This window comes from Schistocerca piceifrons, chromosome 8 (genome assembly GCF_021461385.2).
Source record: "Schistocerca piceifrons isolate TAMUIC-IGC-003096 chromosome 8, iqSchPice1.1, whole genome shotgun sequence".
Taxonomy (NCBI): domain Eukaryota; kingdom Metazoa; phylum Arthropoda; class Insecta; order Orthoptera; family Acrididae; genus Schistocerca; species Schistocerca piceifrons.
In genome coordinates, this window is record NC_060145.1 from 15877106 (window position 1) to 15892620 (window position 15515).

The 15515-nt window shown below is 46.5% G+C and overlaps 1 protein-coding gene across 1 annotated transcript in view; it reads right to left on the reverse strand.

Moving 5' to 3' along the window:
- The window catches only part of LOC124711695 (UDP-glycosyltransferase UGT5-like), a 114192-nt gene that overhangs the window by 23277 nt on the left and 75400 nt on the right, over nucleotides 1–15515 (reverse strand). The window contains exon 4 of the mRNA XM_047241895.1: nucleotides 9180–9402. Coding sequence (XP_047097851.1) covers nucleotides 9180–9402 — 223 coding nt within the window. The remainder of the gene's footprint in view (nucleotides 1–9179; nucleotides 9403–15515) is intronic.

Here is a 15515-nt window from a genome sequence, read left to right on the forward strand (position 1 = left end):
AATAGGGCACTGTGTCAAATGCTTTCTGGAAATCTAGAAATATGGAACCTGCCTGTTGCTCTTCATCCATAGTTCTCAGTACATCGTGTGAGAAAAGGGCAAGCTGAGTTTCGCGAGAGCGATGCTTTCTAAAACCATGCTGATTTATGGACGTAACCTTCTCAGACTCAAGAAAATTTATTATATTCGAACTGAGAATATGTTCAAGGATCCTGCAGCAGACAGAAGTTAGGGATATTGGTCCGTAATTGTGCGGGTCCGTTCTTTTACCGTTTTTATACAGGGTGTAAATTTTAAGTTGACAAACCAGAATAACTCGAAAAATAAGCTTCAAATGAAAAATTCTGCAGAATCCAAACCTGATTATTTTCGAGGGGGACATCTGCTGGTGATAAAATTAGCCCGCCACCCCAGCCTCCTGGGGGTGGGGCGGGAGGCAACTTTAAAATTTCAAATAGGAATCCCCATTTTTTATTTCAGAATCAGATTCTACATAAAAAACTACGTACATTTCGTCTTAAATGTTTCTTTTGATTCTTGGTAGTTGGCGCTGTAACTCAAGAAAATGCATGTTCTCATTTTTGGGTGGAAAATGGTAACGAATAAATAAAAAATACTTATTTACTTCGTAAATTTTGATTCGCTACAACTAAAACTCTCCCTTTCCCCACAGGGTGGAGTTTGAGAGAGAGGAATTAGAGTTCTACAAATGTTAACCCAAATATTAATTTTTTCCGCAGTTTCGGATAAGTTTGGGTCAACATTTGTAAAACTCTAATTCCTCTCTCTCAAACCCCACCCTATGGGGAGAGGGAGAGTTTTAGTTATAGCGAATCAAAATTTACGAAGTAAATAAGTATTTTTTATTTATGAATAACCATTTTCCACGCAAAAATGAGAACATGGATTTTCCTGAATTACAGCGCCACCTACCAAGAATCAAAACAAATATTTAATACGAAATGTACGTAGTTACTTATGAACAGTCTGATTCTGCAATAAAAAATGGGGGTTCCCATTTGAAATTTTAAAGTTGCCTCCCGCCCCACCCCCAGGGGGCTGGGGTGGCGGGCTAATTTTAGCACCAGCTGATGTCCCGCTCGAATATAATCAGCTTTGGATTCTACAGATTTTTTCGTTTGAAGCTTATTTTTCGATTTATTCTGGTTTGTCACCTTAACATTTACACCCTGCATACTGGAGTCATCTGCGTCTTTTTCCAATCGCTTGGAACTTCGTGCTGTGCGGGAGATTCACGATAAATGCAAGCTACGTAAGGGGCCGGTGCCGTAGAGTCCTCTTTGTAAAATCGAACGAGGGTTCCATCTGGACCTGGTGATTTATTTACTTTTAAATCTTCCAGTTGTTTGTCTAGGCCAGGGATGCTTATTGCTATGCCGTCCATACGGGAGTCTGTTCGATGATCAAACGACGGTACGTTTGTATGATTCTCCTGCGTGAACGGTTACTTGGACTTGCAATTTCAAACTTCGGCTATAGTTTTGCTGTCTTCAACTGCCACAGCAGTCTGGTGAACAAGGGACTGAATGGAAGCCTTAGCCCGCTTACCGATTTTACACATGACCAGAATTTTCTCGGGTTCTCTGGCAGATCTTTTTCTAACGTGTGGCGGTGGTAGTAGTTGTACGCTTCGCGCACAGACCTTTTCACAGGCGCTCGAATGTCTCCTAACCTCCGCTTGTCGTCATTTATGCGTTCCCTTTTACATCGAGAGTGCAACAGCCTCTGCTTCCTGTTCTTTCTATCCTTTATCCACTCACTAGACACTTAAGTCTCCAGATCACGATTTACAGTCCGCTTAAACTACGCCCACACTTCCTCTGCATCCATCTTAGTGCAACCAAGTGTTGCCAATTCATTGCCTAAGTGAGATGCTACATCTACTGCCTCATATCTCTGGAAATATATCAGGTACTTGTCGAAGCCATGTGAGACAGAATTCCTATTGTATTGCGTTCCAAAAGTGGACCAACACTTTATGAATCAGGTGATTGCAATATTTTGGATCGTCAGCGTATGCAATCTTGTACGTGCTTAATAACAGTGCACGTCACATAAAGATAAGAGTATTCTTCAAAGAGGCGACTGCCCCCATAGACGATGCTCCTAACGCACACTTGTACGGTGTTACTCAAGTCGGATGCAGCCACTTGATGGAACAAATTTTCGGCGTTGACATAGGCACGGGATGTGATGGTGCAGATTTCCACTTCAAACTGTGTGAGAGTTATTAGAACTGAAGTCTAGACTCTCCGCACAGTTTGTGAATCGAGGATGTTTGACAGAGTCGGTGGTGATTCCTCTTTGGCGTAGCGCCCTTCATATCGCCGACTCCCATACTGTTATTGGTGAGCACTAGGTTTGTATCAGCACGGCTTTCCTCTCCGTCCATTCCTTTTATCAGTGCCGCCGAAAACGCTGATACTCTGTGAACTCTGCAAGCACTCACAATGACCTACACTTAACACGTGTACTTATAGCAAAATTTATGCAGCTGGTCTGGACAGGCACCATTGTGTAAGAATAGTGGAAACGTTTCTGATTAGGCACTTGTACCCACTCCTCTTTTTATTGGACTGAATGCATGGGGCAATATTCGAAATTAAGATGTTTTACGTGTTTAGAATATATTAATCAATATTTAATTCCAGAATGAGATTTTCACTCTGCTGGTGCTAAAATTAGCCCACCAACCGTTGATGAAAGACTTTATTCGACAATATTCCACATGTTTGTTACTTTTAACACCACATTTCCTATACACAGTTAACACACACAATTTCCTGTTCACAATCAACACATACTCATATGTCGTTCATGTCAGAAATGTTTTTTTCAATAGAGTATAACTCCACCTGCAACTAATCGTCAACATTAGTAATGTAACATTCCATTTTTCTTCCCTTGACAACTCAAGGATAGCTATAACGTTCCAAGTGCTAAATCAGGTGTTCTAAACCAGTGCTTAATTTCTAAAATCTTATGTGCTGGGACGCATATGCATCTCTTCAACCATACAACCACCCCTCCCCCCTTTCCGCGCAACCATAAAAATCATAAGTTTCGACTGTTTGAAACTTGTATTAAAACTTACAATGAGAATTTTTTTTACACAGTACTGTTCTGAAATTCATGTATTTAAAACATTATTTCTATAATCGAAACGGTAAACTACAAGATTTCGTGAAAGCACTTTCACAGATGCTCATGTAATGTGGTGTCACCGCCAGACACCACACTTGCTAGGTGGTAGCCTTTAAATCGGCCGCGGTCCGTTAGTATACGTCGGACCCGCGTGTCGCCAATATCAGTGATTGCAGACCGAGCGCCGCCACACGGCAGGTCTAGTCTAGAGAGACTCCCTAGCACTCGCCCCAGTTGTACAGCCGACTTTGCTAGCGATGGTTCACTGTCTACATACGCACTCATTTGCCGAGACGACAATTTAGCATAGCCTTCAGCTACGTCATTTGCTACGAGCTAGCAAGGCGCCATATTCAGTTACTATTCTGAACAGACAATATTGTGAATCATGTACCTTCAAAAGCGACGTTCATCATTAATGGATTAAAGTTAAGTATCAAACTAACTACGTCGGCTTTCTGAATTCTAATTCCTTGTCATGTTCCAGACCTCACGTCAGTATAGTCCTTCCCTCCTCACGCCAGCCTGCGTGAGCTAAAACGCGTGCATTTCGGCCTCCTCTAGTAACACGGTGTTGGCTCTTCAGCCGACACAACATGTTCAACACTCCTTATGTTATTTATTTCTCATTGACACACGTACTACATGATGCAGGTCAACTTATCTTGGTTACACTGTAAACCCCTCCCATCCCCTACCCCCTCCGCACATACACACACTGTCTCGCCCCACAGCCCTGCCCATCGCATCACGTTGGTTACCCATTTCACAATCTGTGGTGCCGGTGCAGCGGCAAATTATAGTTACATCGAGATTTAAGACGTGTGTACTATTTTAAATCTCCGGTGCCGACATGTTCCAGAGAGTTACAACAAATCCTGGCAGGTGCTGGAACGCCGTTCCAGCGCTCTCCCGCGGAAATTAAGCCTTTTTCTGAACCAGTTCCAGTACTGGCGTTAAGATGACGACAACGTAGTAGATAGTTCTCAGCTAGGTGTGTACTGAATTGAACAAGAAGGAAGAGAGACTTGCGTATCACGTATGCCAACGTACTTTACTCGTTGAATACGCTGGTTCTTGTCAATTCACCGAAGTTAACCAACATTGGTCTTGGCCAGTGTTTGGATTGGTGACTGCCACGTGCTGTTGGCTGATTTCCCTTCGCCTTTACGGCAAATGGAAGGAGGTCTGGTGCGTAGGGTCCTTGACACAAGACTTTGGGCCAACATCCCGGATTAAACTCCAAACCTCTCTGCAGTGTGACACACTTCATGGCATGCCGTCTGCCGGATAGGGACGTTAAGCACAACGGCCCCTTGTGGTGCTCTTCGAGAGGAGTGAGCTGTCTACTGCCACTGGGTTTTACACTCCCTTCTCTCATCATCATCATCCAACATAAACACGGTACCACACTACACAGAAACCCACCCATTACAGTCACTTACACTTATTAGATACGCTTACGACACACGTCATTCACATTTCGAGAAGCACCAGCTCCACTGTGCTCGAAGGACAGAAAAATCTTTCCAAATAAGTGCCTGAACCTGCCCTTTGGGACGTATGACCCGACAATTTTGGGACCAGCGTTGGCCCAAGGTCGTGACAGTTGAGCTCAGTTGGGGGAGACCAAAGCACCGGATCACAGGCCAGAAATAGGTTGCCCTACTCGTGTGGCTCCCCATATCCAAAGTCGTATAGCTACTAGGACTCTCTCGTCCCATTGTATCCGTGAGTACATCCATTCGGATAAGGCCACCGACGCCTGATTCGTAAGTCGTACATAGTAAAGCGATAATGTTGAGTTTTCCTGTCGACTACCACAGATTATAGAAGCAAATAATCACTCAGGAAAATGGTGTCTAAGGGTAGCGGTAAGAGATCAGTACAAGGACTATACCTAAAGTTTCAGTTATCACGACGAAAAAAAAAGAGAAAATAGAGCTTCAAATATTAGTGTTTGTGATGTTGTTAGTCCTGATCTAGCGGGTGGCTATAATTAACGTTTTCCTACTTAACACGTTATAACACGAAAAATAATTAGCATACAGGTACCAAACGTGGTAGCATTAATGTCCAAAATATGGGGTGCATGATTTCCATGCGTCACAGCGCCACCGTCCAGTTCCAACTATGGCCGCCAAGTGCTGTAATCAGTCATCGTGATTCACAGTCTGACACACCTGGCCAGTCGCAGTGCATTGGTTGTCGTGTCAACAGGAACTTGGACAAAAGGAGCAGGACATTATTGGTGATGCTCTATTATCAAAAGAACAGTAGTGCACCAGCTGCACTTCGAGAATATCGCAGGCTGAAAGGATTACAGAAGGGTCCTCTTTCTTCTCCTGCCGTGCAGAGCGTGGTGAAGTTCGAATCAACTGGAGAACTGGACGTCGCTCCGGGAATAGGCCGATTGAACCACAGGTGGTTGGTGAGATCGCTGTTGCTATGGCAGACAACGCTGCGCGCAATTCGCGATCGTCAGACAGTCCGCGTGCTGTGTCACGACAGCTGAACATCCCGTGGTGCACTGTACGGAAGGTGCTCCGAACCATTCTCAAATGGTATCCGTACAAGATCCATATCGTACAGCAGCTTGCACCACAGGGCGCTCAATGACGTGTTGACTTCGCTCTTCACTTTCTCGCAAGTATTGATGTTCACGAGGGCTGGTCCTGGACCATCCTATGGGCAGCTGAAGATCATTTTCCTCTGACGGGTGAGACGAACACACAGAATTGCCGAGTGTGGGGATCTTGACATCCCGCCACTGTACGTGAAGTTCCTCTGTATGGTGAACGTGTCACCGTATGGTGTGGCTTCACCGCTACGTTCGTCATTGGCCCATTCTTCTTTGAACAAGTTGGCGCTCGAGGACGAAAGACGTGCAGCGTGACTCGCCAGCGTTACTGCGATATGCTGCTCCAGCATGTCATCCCCGCCTTACAGGAGGGAGACCGGATCTCACTCCTTGTGATTTCTGGTTGTGGGGCTACGTGAAGAACAGCGTTTACCAGGGGAACATCCACACATGTGCTCACATGAAGCGCCGCATATCAGAAGAGGCATACCTACGGACATGCTTCGTTCTGCTGTGCAGAATGCAATCCTCCGCTTTCAGACTCGTCTGCACACTGATGGCCGCCATACTGAGCCCTTTTTGTAGCAGTAATGATACCGGTATGTAATGGTGTGATCAACCGTAGCAGCACAATAAACGTGTTTAAATTGAATTGATTCTGCATTATGTCTCTTCCCCATGTCCTTGACATTAGTGCTACAAAGTTTGGTCCTCATACGGTAATTAGTTTCCGTCTTATAACGTGTTAAATAGGGACAGTTTAATTATAATCGCCAGGTATTTACCGGTGAACGAGAGGCAATGTTCCTAGTGATGGGTTACTTGGTGGAAACGTTGGCTGTAGAAGTCTGAATTTCGATTGTTCAGGAGGTGTTCCGCGTCGAACGTCGCTTCGCCGTCATTCAGATAGTGCCTGAAACGCAGTGGTTCCTTTATCTGAGGAAAAAGGAAGACATCGCGGGGTGCTAAGTCAGGACTGGAGAATGATAGCGGCGGCGAGGAGGGGGGGAGGGGGGGGGGGAAGCAAGATTTGATAGTCGAAAGGAGCAGCATGTGTGAATTCGCCGGCCAGAGTGGCAGAGCGGTTCTAGGCGCTACAGTCTGGAACCGCACGACCGCTACGGTCGCAGGTTCGAATCCTGCCTCGGGCGTGGATGTGTGTCATGTCCTTAGGTTAGTTAGGTTTAAGTAGTTCTAAGTTCTAGGGGACTGACGACCTCAGCAGTTAAGTCCCATAGTTCTCAGAGCCATTTGAACCAATTTGTGTGAATTCGTTCCGCACAACAGAATGAGCCGGAGCGTTGTCTTGGAGGACAATCGCAGCTCACAGCTTCGCACAGCGCTTCGTGTTCACGGCCTCCTGTAACCTCTTTGGGTCGCGCGGTGTAGCCGCGCGGTTCACGGCGTCTTGTCACGGTCCGCGCGGCTCCCCCCGTCGTAGGTTCGAGTCCTGCCTCGGTCGTGGGTGTGTGTGTCGTTCTTAGCGTAAGTTAGTTTAAGTTAGATTCAGTAGTGTGTAAGCTTAGGCACCGATAACCTTCGCAGTTTGGTTCCATAACACCTTACCACAAATTTCCTCTTGGGGAGATTTCGGCAGAGTGCCGCTCTGACGCTTTAGCCATTATAAGCACAACCTGCGAGCACCGCACTGTCGCAGTCCAAATATCGGCTCAACTTCTTCTTGAACGACGGTGGTTCGGTTCGCCTCTTTCGGCTGTGCTGAATCCAAATGCTCCTATTATTTGCTTTGCCCCTTTGCAGACAGTAAAGAGACACCTCATTCTGACAGTTACAGCGGCTTTCGGAATATCTCCTGCAGACGAGCTATAACGTGGCTAATTCAGTTTGTTCTAAGAATCATGCACCAATTTACACTTTGATGGCGGGAAACAAAGTGTCGCCTTTAAACTGCCAAACACAAACTAAGTCAGCAAGTAATTAATTAATTCGAAATAAAAGACGAAATTTTAGATGAGCGGCAACAGCATGCACCGTGGTGGCTTCCCCTTTCCGTGTCTCGTGGAGTGTTTGGTACGAGAGGTCGCTGACATCACGAAGGCGAGGATTACAACACACGACATGTGTTTCTGTGTGCACGTCCTCCCTACTGGCGTTTGGAGTGCCGGTAGTCGCCGTGAACACGGTAAATCTGTTGTGACCGTAGAAAATTTTAATTTTTATTCTTGCTTTTGTGACCATAATAAGAGTCATGGCTTCATAGACAGACAGGCAGCCGACGTTAAGAAATAGTCCACCAGAACGTAGGGACAAGATAAGCGGCGGAGGCTGCCGAGTATGGCTTGTTGATCAAATAACTTAGTGCCTGACTTCCTGCCAGAGGAAGCAGCACGAATCAAACATGAGCAATCGAAGACGCAAACACCAGGGCGATAATACAGCGAGAGAGAGTGTCAGACACGTGCGAAAATGACTCGTGTGGAACCAAATTAAGTTGTGTGCAGCTACAAACGAAAGTGTCTTTTGGAACCGAAGGCATTCTTGCGCAAGCCGACCAATTAGAAACGAGAGTGTCGTGTGGAACCGTAGGCATTCTTGTGCAATCCGATCAATTAGAAACGAAAGGGTCGTGTGAAACAAATTAACTCGTGTGCACCCAAGTAAATGAGGAACGAAATAAAAGGCCAGGCAGCGGAATAGCTAGAGACAGAGATTCAGATGCAGATTCAGAGCCAGTGCCGGCAGTTTGGAGATTCCTCAGCGAGACGCCGGCGGGGCCGAGTAGGCCCATAGCAGCCGATACAGCTGATAAAGACTTCGACTACGAGCACACGGTGATAGACTCTGGTGGACACTCAGGAACTGCAGGTCGAGTAGGATTTTTAGAGTTTAACTGGAATAGTGTTGAACAGAGGCTGTCAGTCTTTGTCTCAATTACTTAGAGAGATTTCAGTGCTAACCAAGAACAAGTGATTGCTTTCTGCCTGTTTATTATATGCACAGGCAATTAGCTTTGAAGTAGCAAGTCCGAATAAATAGACTGAATCTTACTAAGGAGTTTATGGTCCAACACCTCCCATAAGTATATGTGAGAATAAACGTGATAGAAACTAACCAATCTTTTCTGCCTATTGTAATTCTGTAACCTATTTTCAGGAAACTTATTTGCTTCGAACCAAGGAGATTCTCTCCCTCTCATCTCCGATATAAAGGCTGACAGCAATTTATAACTAACCCACTGACGTTAACGTCCCGATTGCGCTACGCAGTTCGCACTTACTTCATTCTGGTGTAGTGAGGCTGTGCCGGGACGCGACAAATCTATGAATAACGTGTAAAGAAGAAATAGGTCATTTATTTTTTTTAAAAAAGGATCTAACTGATGCTCACACTTTTTATATGACGTCGTTTGTGTACCTAACATGACTGAGCAGAGTGGTTCTTAGAGACGGTGTGACGCAGACGCAGCACTCACCCAGTATGTCGGACTGCGGCAGCCACTTGCCCGTCTTCACGTTGGGCGGTTGACCGGGCAGGGAGTCCGTCTCCCATTTCCACAGGACTCGCTGCTTCAGCCGCGAAAACACCTTCACGAAGGCGGACCTCTTCTCCTCTGGCCAGTGAGCACTTTGCACGTTAGAGCCCATACTGAAGTATATCGCCCCGTCTGTGGCCTCGTCCAAAAACTTCTGTATGTCCTGCGGAAGAGGAAAGCTATTTCAGCAGAGCATCTTGATGTTACCACAACTAATGGAAAACTACATGTTTATTGTGATTCATGAGTTTCTCCCGGCGTATTTGATAGTCAAAATATCCACGGGTGTGCTGCCGGTCTATAGTGTCCAACGGGCACAATATTTCGGCGATCATACATGTCGCCATCATCAGGTGAACTGACGGACTGAGCTCCTGTGAACGTGCCGGCACGGAGATCCGTACGCTATGGCTGCTCAGAGGGAACTGGGTTCGGTCGCGGCGGCGGCCGATTTAAATACCCTCCGCCCGCGGCGCGCTCCCTCCGCCGTCCGCGCCCCGCGCCACGGTCGCGCGGTGGAACAGATTGCGACGGCGTCTGAGATGACGTCGGAGTGATGGCTCTGTCCGCCGTGGTCGTCACAACTATACGTTTGCTCGATTTACTCTTGATTAACCCGATCGCTGGTTCCCAAGCCTTGCTAAGATTATAGCCACAGTCACGGTTTATGAGGTCGTCATTGGTGCGAATTTCGATGGCCTCTCTAACAACGCTGTCCCAGTATCTCGACGTCTGTACCAGAATCCTCGTGCGGTCATATTCCATGGCGTGATTTTCCGACAAACAATGTTCAGCGACCGCCGACTTGCTCGGATACATCAGTCGAGTGTGCCTCTGGTGTTCACGGCATCGATCCTCGACGGTACGCATCGTCTGACCAATATACGACTTGCCACATTGACACGGAATCTGGTACACGCCGGCCTTCCTCAAACCGAGGTCATCTTTGGCGCTCCCCACCAGTGCACGAGTTTTATTTGGAGGACAAAACACAGTTCCGACCCGGTGTTTCTTCAGAATGCGAGCGATTTTCCCCGAGAGTGCGCCTGTGTATGGAATAAATGCACCAATGACGACCTCATAAACCGTGACTGTGGCTATAATCTTAGCAAGGCTTGGGAACCAGCGATCGGGTTAATCAAGAGTAAATCGAGCAAACGTATAGTTGTGACGACCACGGCGGACAGAGCCATCACTCCGACGTCATCTCAGACGCCGTCGCAATCTGTTCCACCGCGCGACCGTGGCGCGGGGCGCGGACGGCGGAGGGAGCGCGCCGCGGGCGGAGGGTATTTAAATCGGCCGCCGCCGCGACCGAACCCAGTTCCCTCTGAGCAGCCATAGCGTACGGATCTCCGTGCCGGCACGTTCACAGGAGCTCAGTCCGTCAGTTCACCTGATGATGGCGACATGTATGATCGCCGAAATATTGTGTCCGTAGGACACTATAGACCGGCAGCACACCCGTGGATATTTTGACTACATGTTTATTTATTGGTCGCTTGTCACGAATTCCAATTTTGCTTGTGGTACCACTTTTAATGCGATAAAAGCGTCTAAAGGGCCAGTCGTAATGCACTTAGTTCCGTAGCTAACGGAAAGGGCGAGTGTGAACGGAGACAACACACACTGAAGGTAACTCACGTTCCAACAGTTATTTCTAAACCCATGCAGACCTATACTCGGTCAACAGTCGAGCACATGAACCGGTCATTTCGTATGTTCAGTTCCATCTATGCACTCTACAGGGTGAAAAGTATTTAAACCGACAAACTCTGGGACGTTGTTGGGGACATCAAAACAAATATTTTTCCCAAATGTCATTTTTTCCTATGGGGAGTATTTAAACCGGTGGAGGCCGTATTACGCTCTTCAGTTGTTAGAGGGCGTATTACGCTCTTCAATTGTAGGCAACTGCTGTCCACCAGTGTAGTAGTGCATTGTCTCTGTTTACCACCGGAGCGATACACCTGGAGTGAGTACACTGGTATGGTTGGTGCGTACTACGTAGCGCACCACAACGGACGAGCTGTACAGCGGGTTTAACAACAACAATATCCTAATCGCCGTATCCCGCATCATACGACCTTTGCTGCTGTGTACCAACGCCTGCTGAGACCGGGTCATTTAGCAGATTACCTGGACATGGACGCCGTCGCACGGTAAGAACGCTGCAATTTGAGGAAGTTGTCTCGCAGCATGTGGAGCGGGGTCCTTCAATCAGCACTCGTGCAACTGCACGTAACATGGGGACAAATCAGACGAATGTAAGAAAAGTCCTTCGAGAGCAATTGTAACGTCCATTTCACTTACAGCGTGTCCACAACATGGAACCACTTGATTATCCACCCAGAGCACAGTTTTCGTAGTGGTACCTGGAACAGTGTGAAATGCAACCTACATTTCCACCCTCTGTGTTGTTTACCGATGAATCAACGTTCGGGCGTGATGAAGTCTTCAACACGCACAGTTCGCATGTTTGGAGTGGGGACAACGCACATGCCACAGTTACTAGCGCTCATCAAGTGCGGTTGTTCGTTAATGTGTGGGTCGGTGTTGTCGGGGACTGTTTAATTGGGCCGTATCTGCTGCCTAGGTCATTAAAAGGCAGGCACTATTAAAATTTTCTCGCCAGAGCATTGCCAGAATTGCTGGAAAACTTCCCGCTCCCTACAAGACAACACATGTGGTTCCAATATGACGGGGCGCCGGCACATTTCAGTCGTCGTGTGCGTCGATTCCTGGACCGACGGTTACCAGAAACGTGGATTGGCAGAGGTGGTCCTGTACCATTGCCTGCTCGATCCCGAAATATGTCCCCACTGGACTTTTTTGTGTGGGGAGAGATGCGCAACCTTGTTTACGCAACTCCTGTTGCATCAGAAGAGCATCTGGTTGCCAGGATAGTAGCAGCAGCAGGAACAATTCAGGATATTCCTGGGGTTTTTGCCCGTATCAGACAGAACATGATCCGACTGTGTAACCTTTGTTTACGTGTAAATGGAAGCATTTTTGAAAATCTACTGTAATTGAAATTGGGTTGTGTTAATGTGTTGTCTCTTGGTCGTAAAAAATGGAAAAGTATTTGTTGGTTTAATTAATTTGCCGCCAGAGAAATCTTACTCGGTTTAAATACTCCTCATAGAAAAAAATGACATTAGGGAAAAGTATTTGTTTTGATGTCGCCTATAACCTCCCAGAGTTTGTCGGTTTAAATACTTTTCAAATACTTTTCACCCTGTATATGGTTACGGCAGCAATACCTGGGTGTTTCCGTCCTGGATACACTGGCACGCCGCTCGGTATCTTCAAGTACCGGGTTTGCCTAGCACGATCAGCAATAATCCTTTTACTTTGCTGCACACATTTTCAAGTAGTTTAGGTCCTTCTGCGGCACAGGAGAACAAAGCCAGCAACGAAAAAGGGTGAGAACAATCATCAGGGCGGTGGCAAGCGTCCTCTACTCTTATTGCCTGGTGCAGCCGGCACCTGAGGTAGTGGAAGACTGCCCGTGACTCATTTTATGATTGTTTGCTGCTGTTGTGACTCAACTGTAAACCACAAAATGGCAGTTACTTTGTTATTCTGGGTGTAATACAAGGAAACGCCAAAGAAACTGGTATGGGCATGGGTATTCAAAAACAGAGATATGTAAACAGACACAATACGGCGCTGCGAACGTCAACGCCTTACTGTATAAGACAAGTGTCAGGCGCAGTTGTTACATCGGTTACTGCTGCTACAATGACAGCTTATCGAGATGTAAGTGTGTCTGAACGCGGTGTTGCAGTCGGAGCACGAGCGATGGCACATAACATCTCCGAGATAGCGGTGAAGTGGCGATTTTCCACTACCACCATTTCACGAGTGTACCGTGAATATCAGGAATCCGGTAAAACATCGAATCTCCGACATCGCTGCGGCCGGAAAAAGATCCTGCAAGCACGGCACCAGGCAGGGGCAAGCTTGATGACTAGACGAGCAACCGAAAGACATACATCACGTGCGTGCTGAAGTCATGTGGAAGCGGCAGCTAACAATGGTTCAAATGGCTCTGAGCACTATGGGACTTAACATCTGAGGTCATCAGTCCCATAGAGCTTAGAACTACTTAAACCTAACTAACCCAAGGACATTACACACATCCATGCCCGAGGCAGGATTCGAACCTGCGACTGTAGCAGCAGCACGGTTCCGGACTGAAGCGCCTAGAACCGCTCGGCCACAGTAGCCGGCAAGCGGCAGCTAAACATTGCTGATTCCTGGTTCACACTTTCTCCATATAGAGCATATATACGAATACTATCAGAAGAAATGCTATCAGAAACATCATTAAATTCAATTATTCCACCCCACACTAGCAAAGCTACAAAGCAGGTAACTTTCAGTATTTGGATCTAAACAGGAGCCGGCCGCTGTGGCCGAGTGGTTGTAGGCGCTTCAGTCCGGAACCACGCTGCTGCTACGGTCGCAGGTTCGAATCCTGCCTCGGGCATGGCTGTGTGTGATGTCCTTAGGTTAGTTAGGTTTAAGTAGTTCTAAGTGTAGTGGACCTATGACCTCAGATGTTAAGTTCCATAGCGCTTAGAGCCATTTGAACCATCTAAACAGTTACCAGATTGTCGCTTAGTTGCGTTCTCACCACAGTAATGTTCACTGCCTTCCAGAGAATCAGTCATTAGGTTTCCACCCAACAAATGTGACTGATGCGTTTACAGTGGCTGTTAGCACCTACTATTAACATGACCTTTTTCACTGTCTTTTGTCTGCCTCTTTTCAGCACGACTCGAAAACTTGCTTTGACTTCAGCATTACAAAGTTGTAAGCAATTTCAGGTTGTATGAAAGTATGTAATACCGTGTACGAACAGTATTGAGAAAATTTAGAGAGCCGGCATTTGAAGCTGACTGCCGAACGATTCTACTGCCGCCAACATACATTGCACATAAGGACCACGATTATAAGACATGAGAAATTAGGGCTGATATGGAGGCATATAGACAGTCGCTTTTCCCTCGCTCTATTTGCGGGTCGAACAGGAGGGGAAATGACAAGTAATGGTACAGGGTACCCTCCGCCACACACCTTACGGTGGTTTGTGGAGCTTCTGCGTAGATGCAAATGTAGTGTGGTAACGTTTTTGTGAACACTTGTCCGTGCGTCAGTTGCCACTAGTTTAGCGCCAGAAGTTTCCAGTTTTCCGTCGACTAACACATTTGAACGCAGCAACTTCGGAAGCAGGTAGAGTCACTGTCTACCCTGTATGTTATATGGTTTCCATGTTTCTTTGGTACGAGGAATCGTCATACAGCAGATTAGAATCAAATAATAAGACGTCCAGTGTAGAGCAGATCTTAAACGCACAGGTAGATCTGTTGATCATTTCAAGAGGCGATCGAGCTGTTTTCGGTCTGTAGAAATGCCGCGCTTGGTGTTCCTGTACGTCGTAATGCCAGTGCAGTAGGCGATGCTTTCGCCCTATAAGATGACAGATCTCAATCAAAACACTTTCCTTGGTATTCGTTGGCACTAACAATGTCTCAGACATCATTCGGTTTATTTCAGGAAAGTTAGAACATACATTACGTACTTCGAATTCTTGTACATAGTACGTTCTACGTAGTAGAATCACTGTGCCGTTCCAAGAACATGCTGTATTCTTGTGAGATTTCTGCCGATGCCGTCGATGATTTAGTCGTACAACGTTGCCACATTTCCCACCCTTCCCTCTCTGACGACACTGGATATAGGCAATGTTGAAAATAATGAAAATTCGGAGTGGTCCAATAAATTGTCCTAAGTAAACAGTCCAAGATGGCGGACTAAGCACAGCCCTCTAAGAGCACAGGTCACTTATGCTAAGGGTGCATTGACGGGAAATTAAAAAATCCAAGAAGAGCAATTGTTGAATCAGAGGAAAATCCAAGACAGTGTACCTGGACATATGAGTACAGACTATATGCTTGTCAGGTCACTTGTGCCAAGTACAGAATTCAAGATGGCGAACCTGAGTGTACGAGCACATGGTGCATGATTGCCATATCCCTTGTGCTAAGTATTAAATGAAATATGGCCACCTACAAAAATCCAGAATGCTAAATTGGTTTTACCCTTGATATCAAAAAGCCCTTGCCAAATACAAGAGCTCAGTTCTAAATGGTTGTAGCCCGGTTTAAAAAGGTATCTAAACAATTTCCTCCAACTCTCTGGTATTGTCACTCACAGTCACGGCTTCTTTGTTTAAAAAATTCCAACCCCCCTCCCCACCCCAAATGC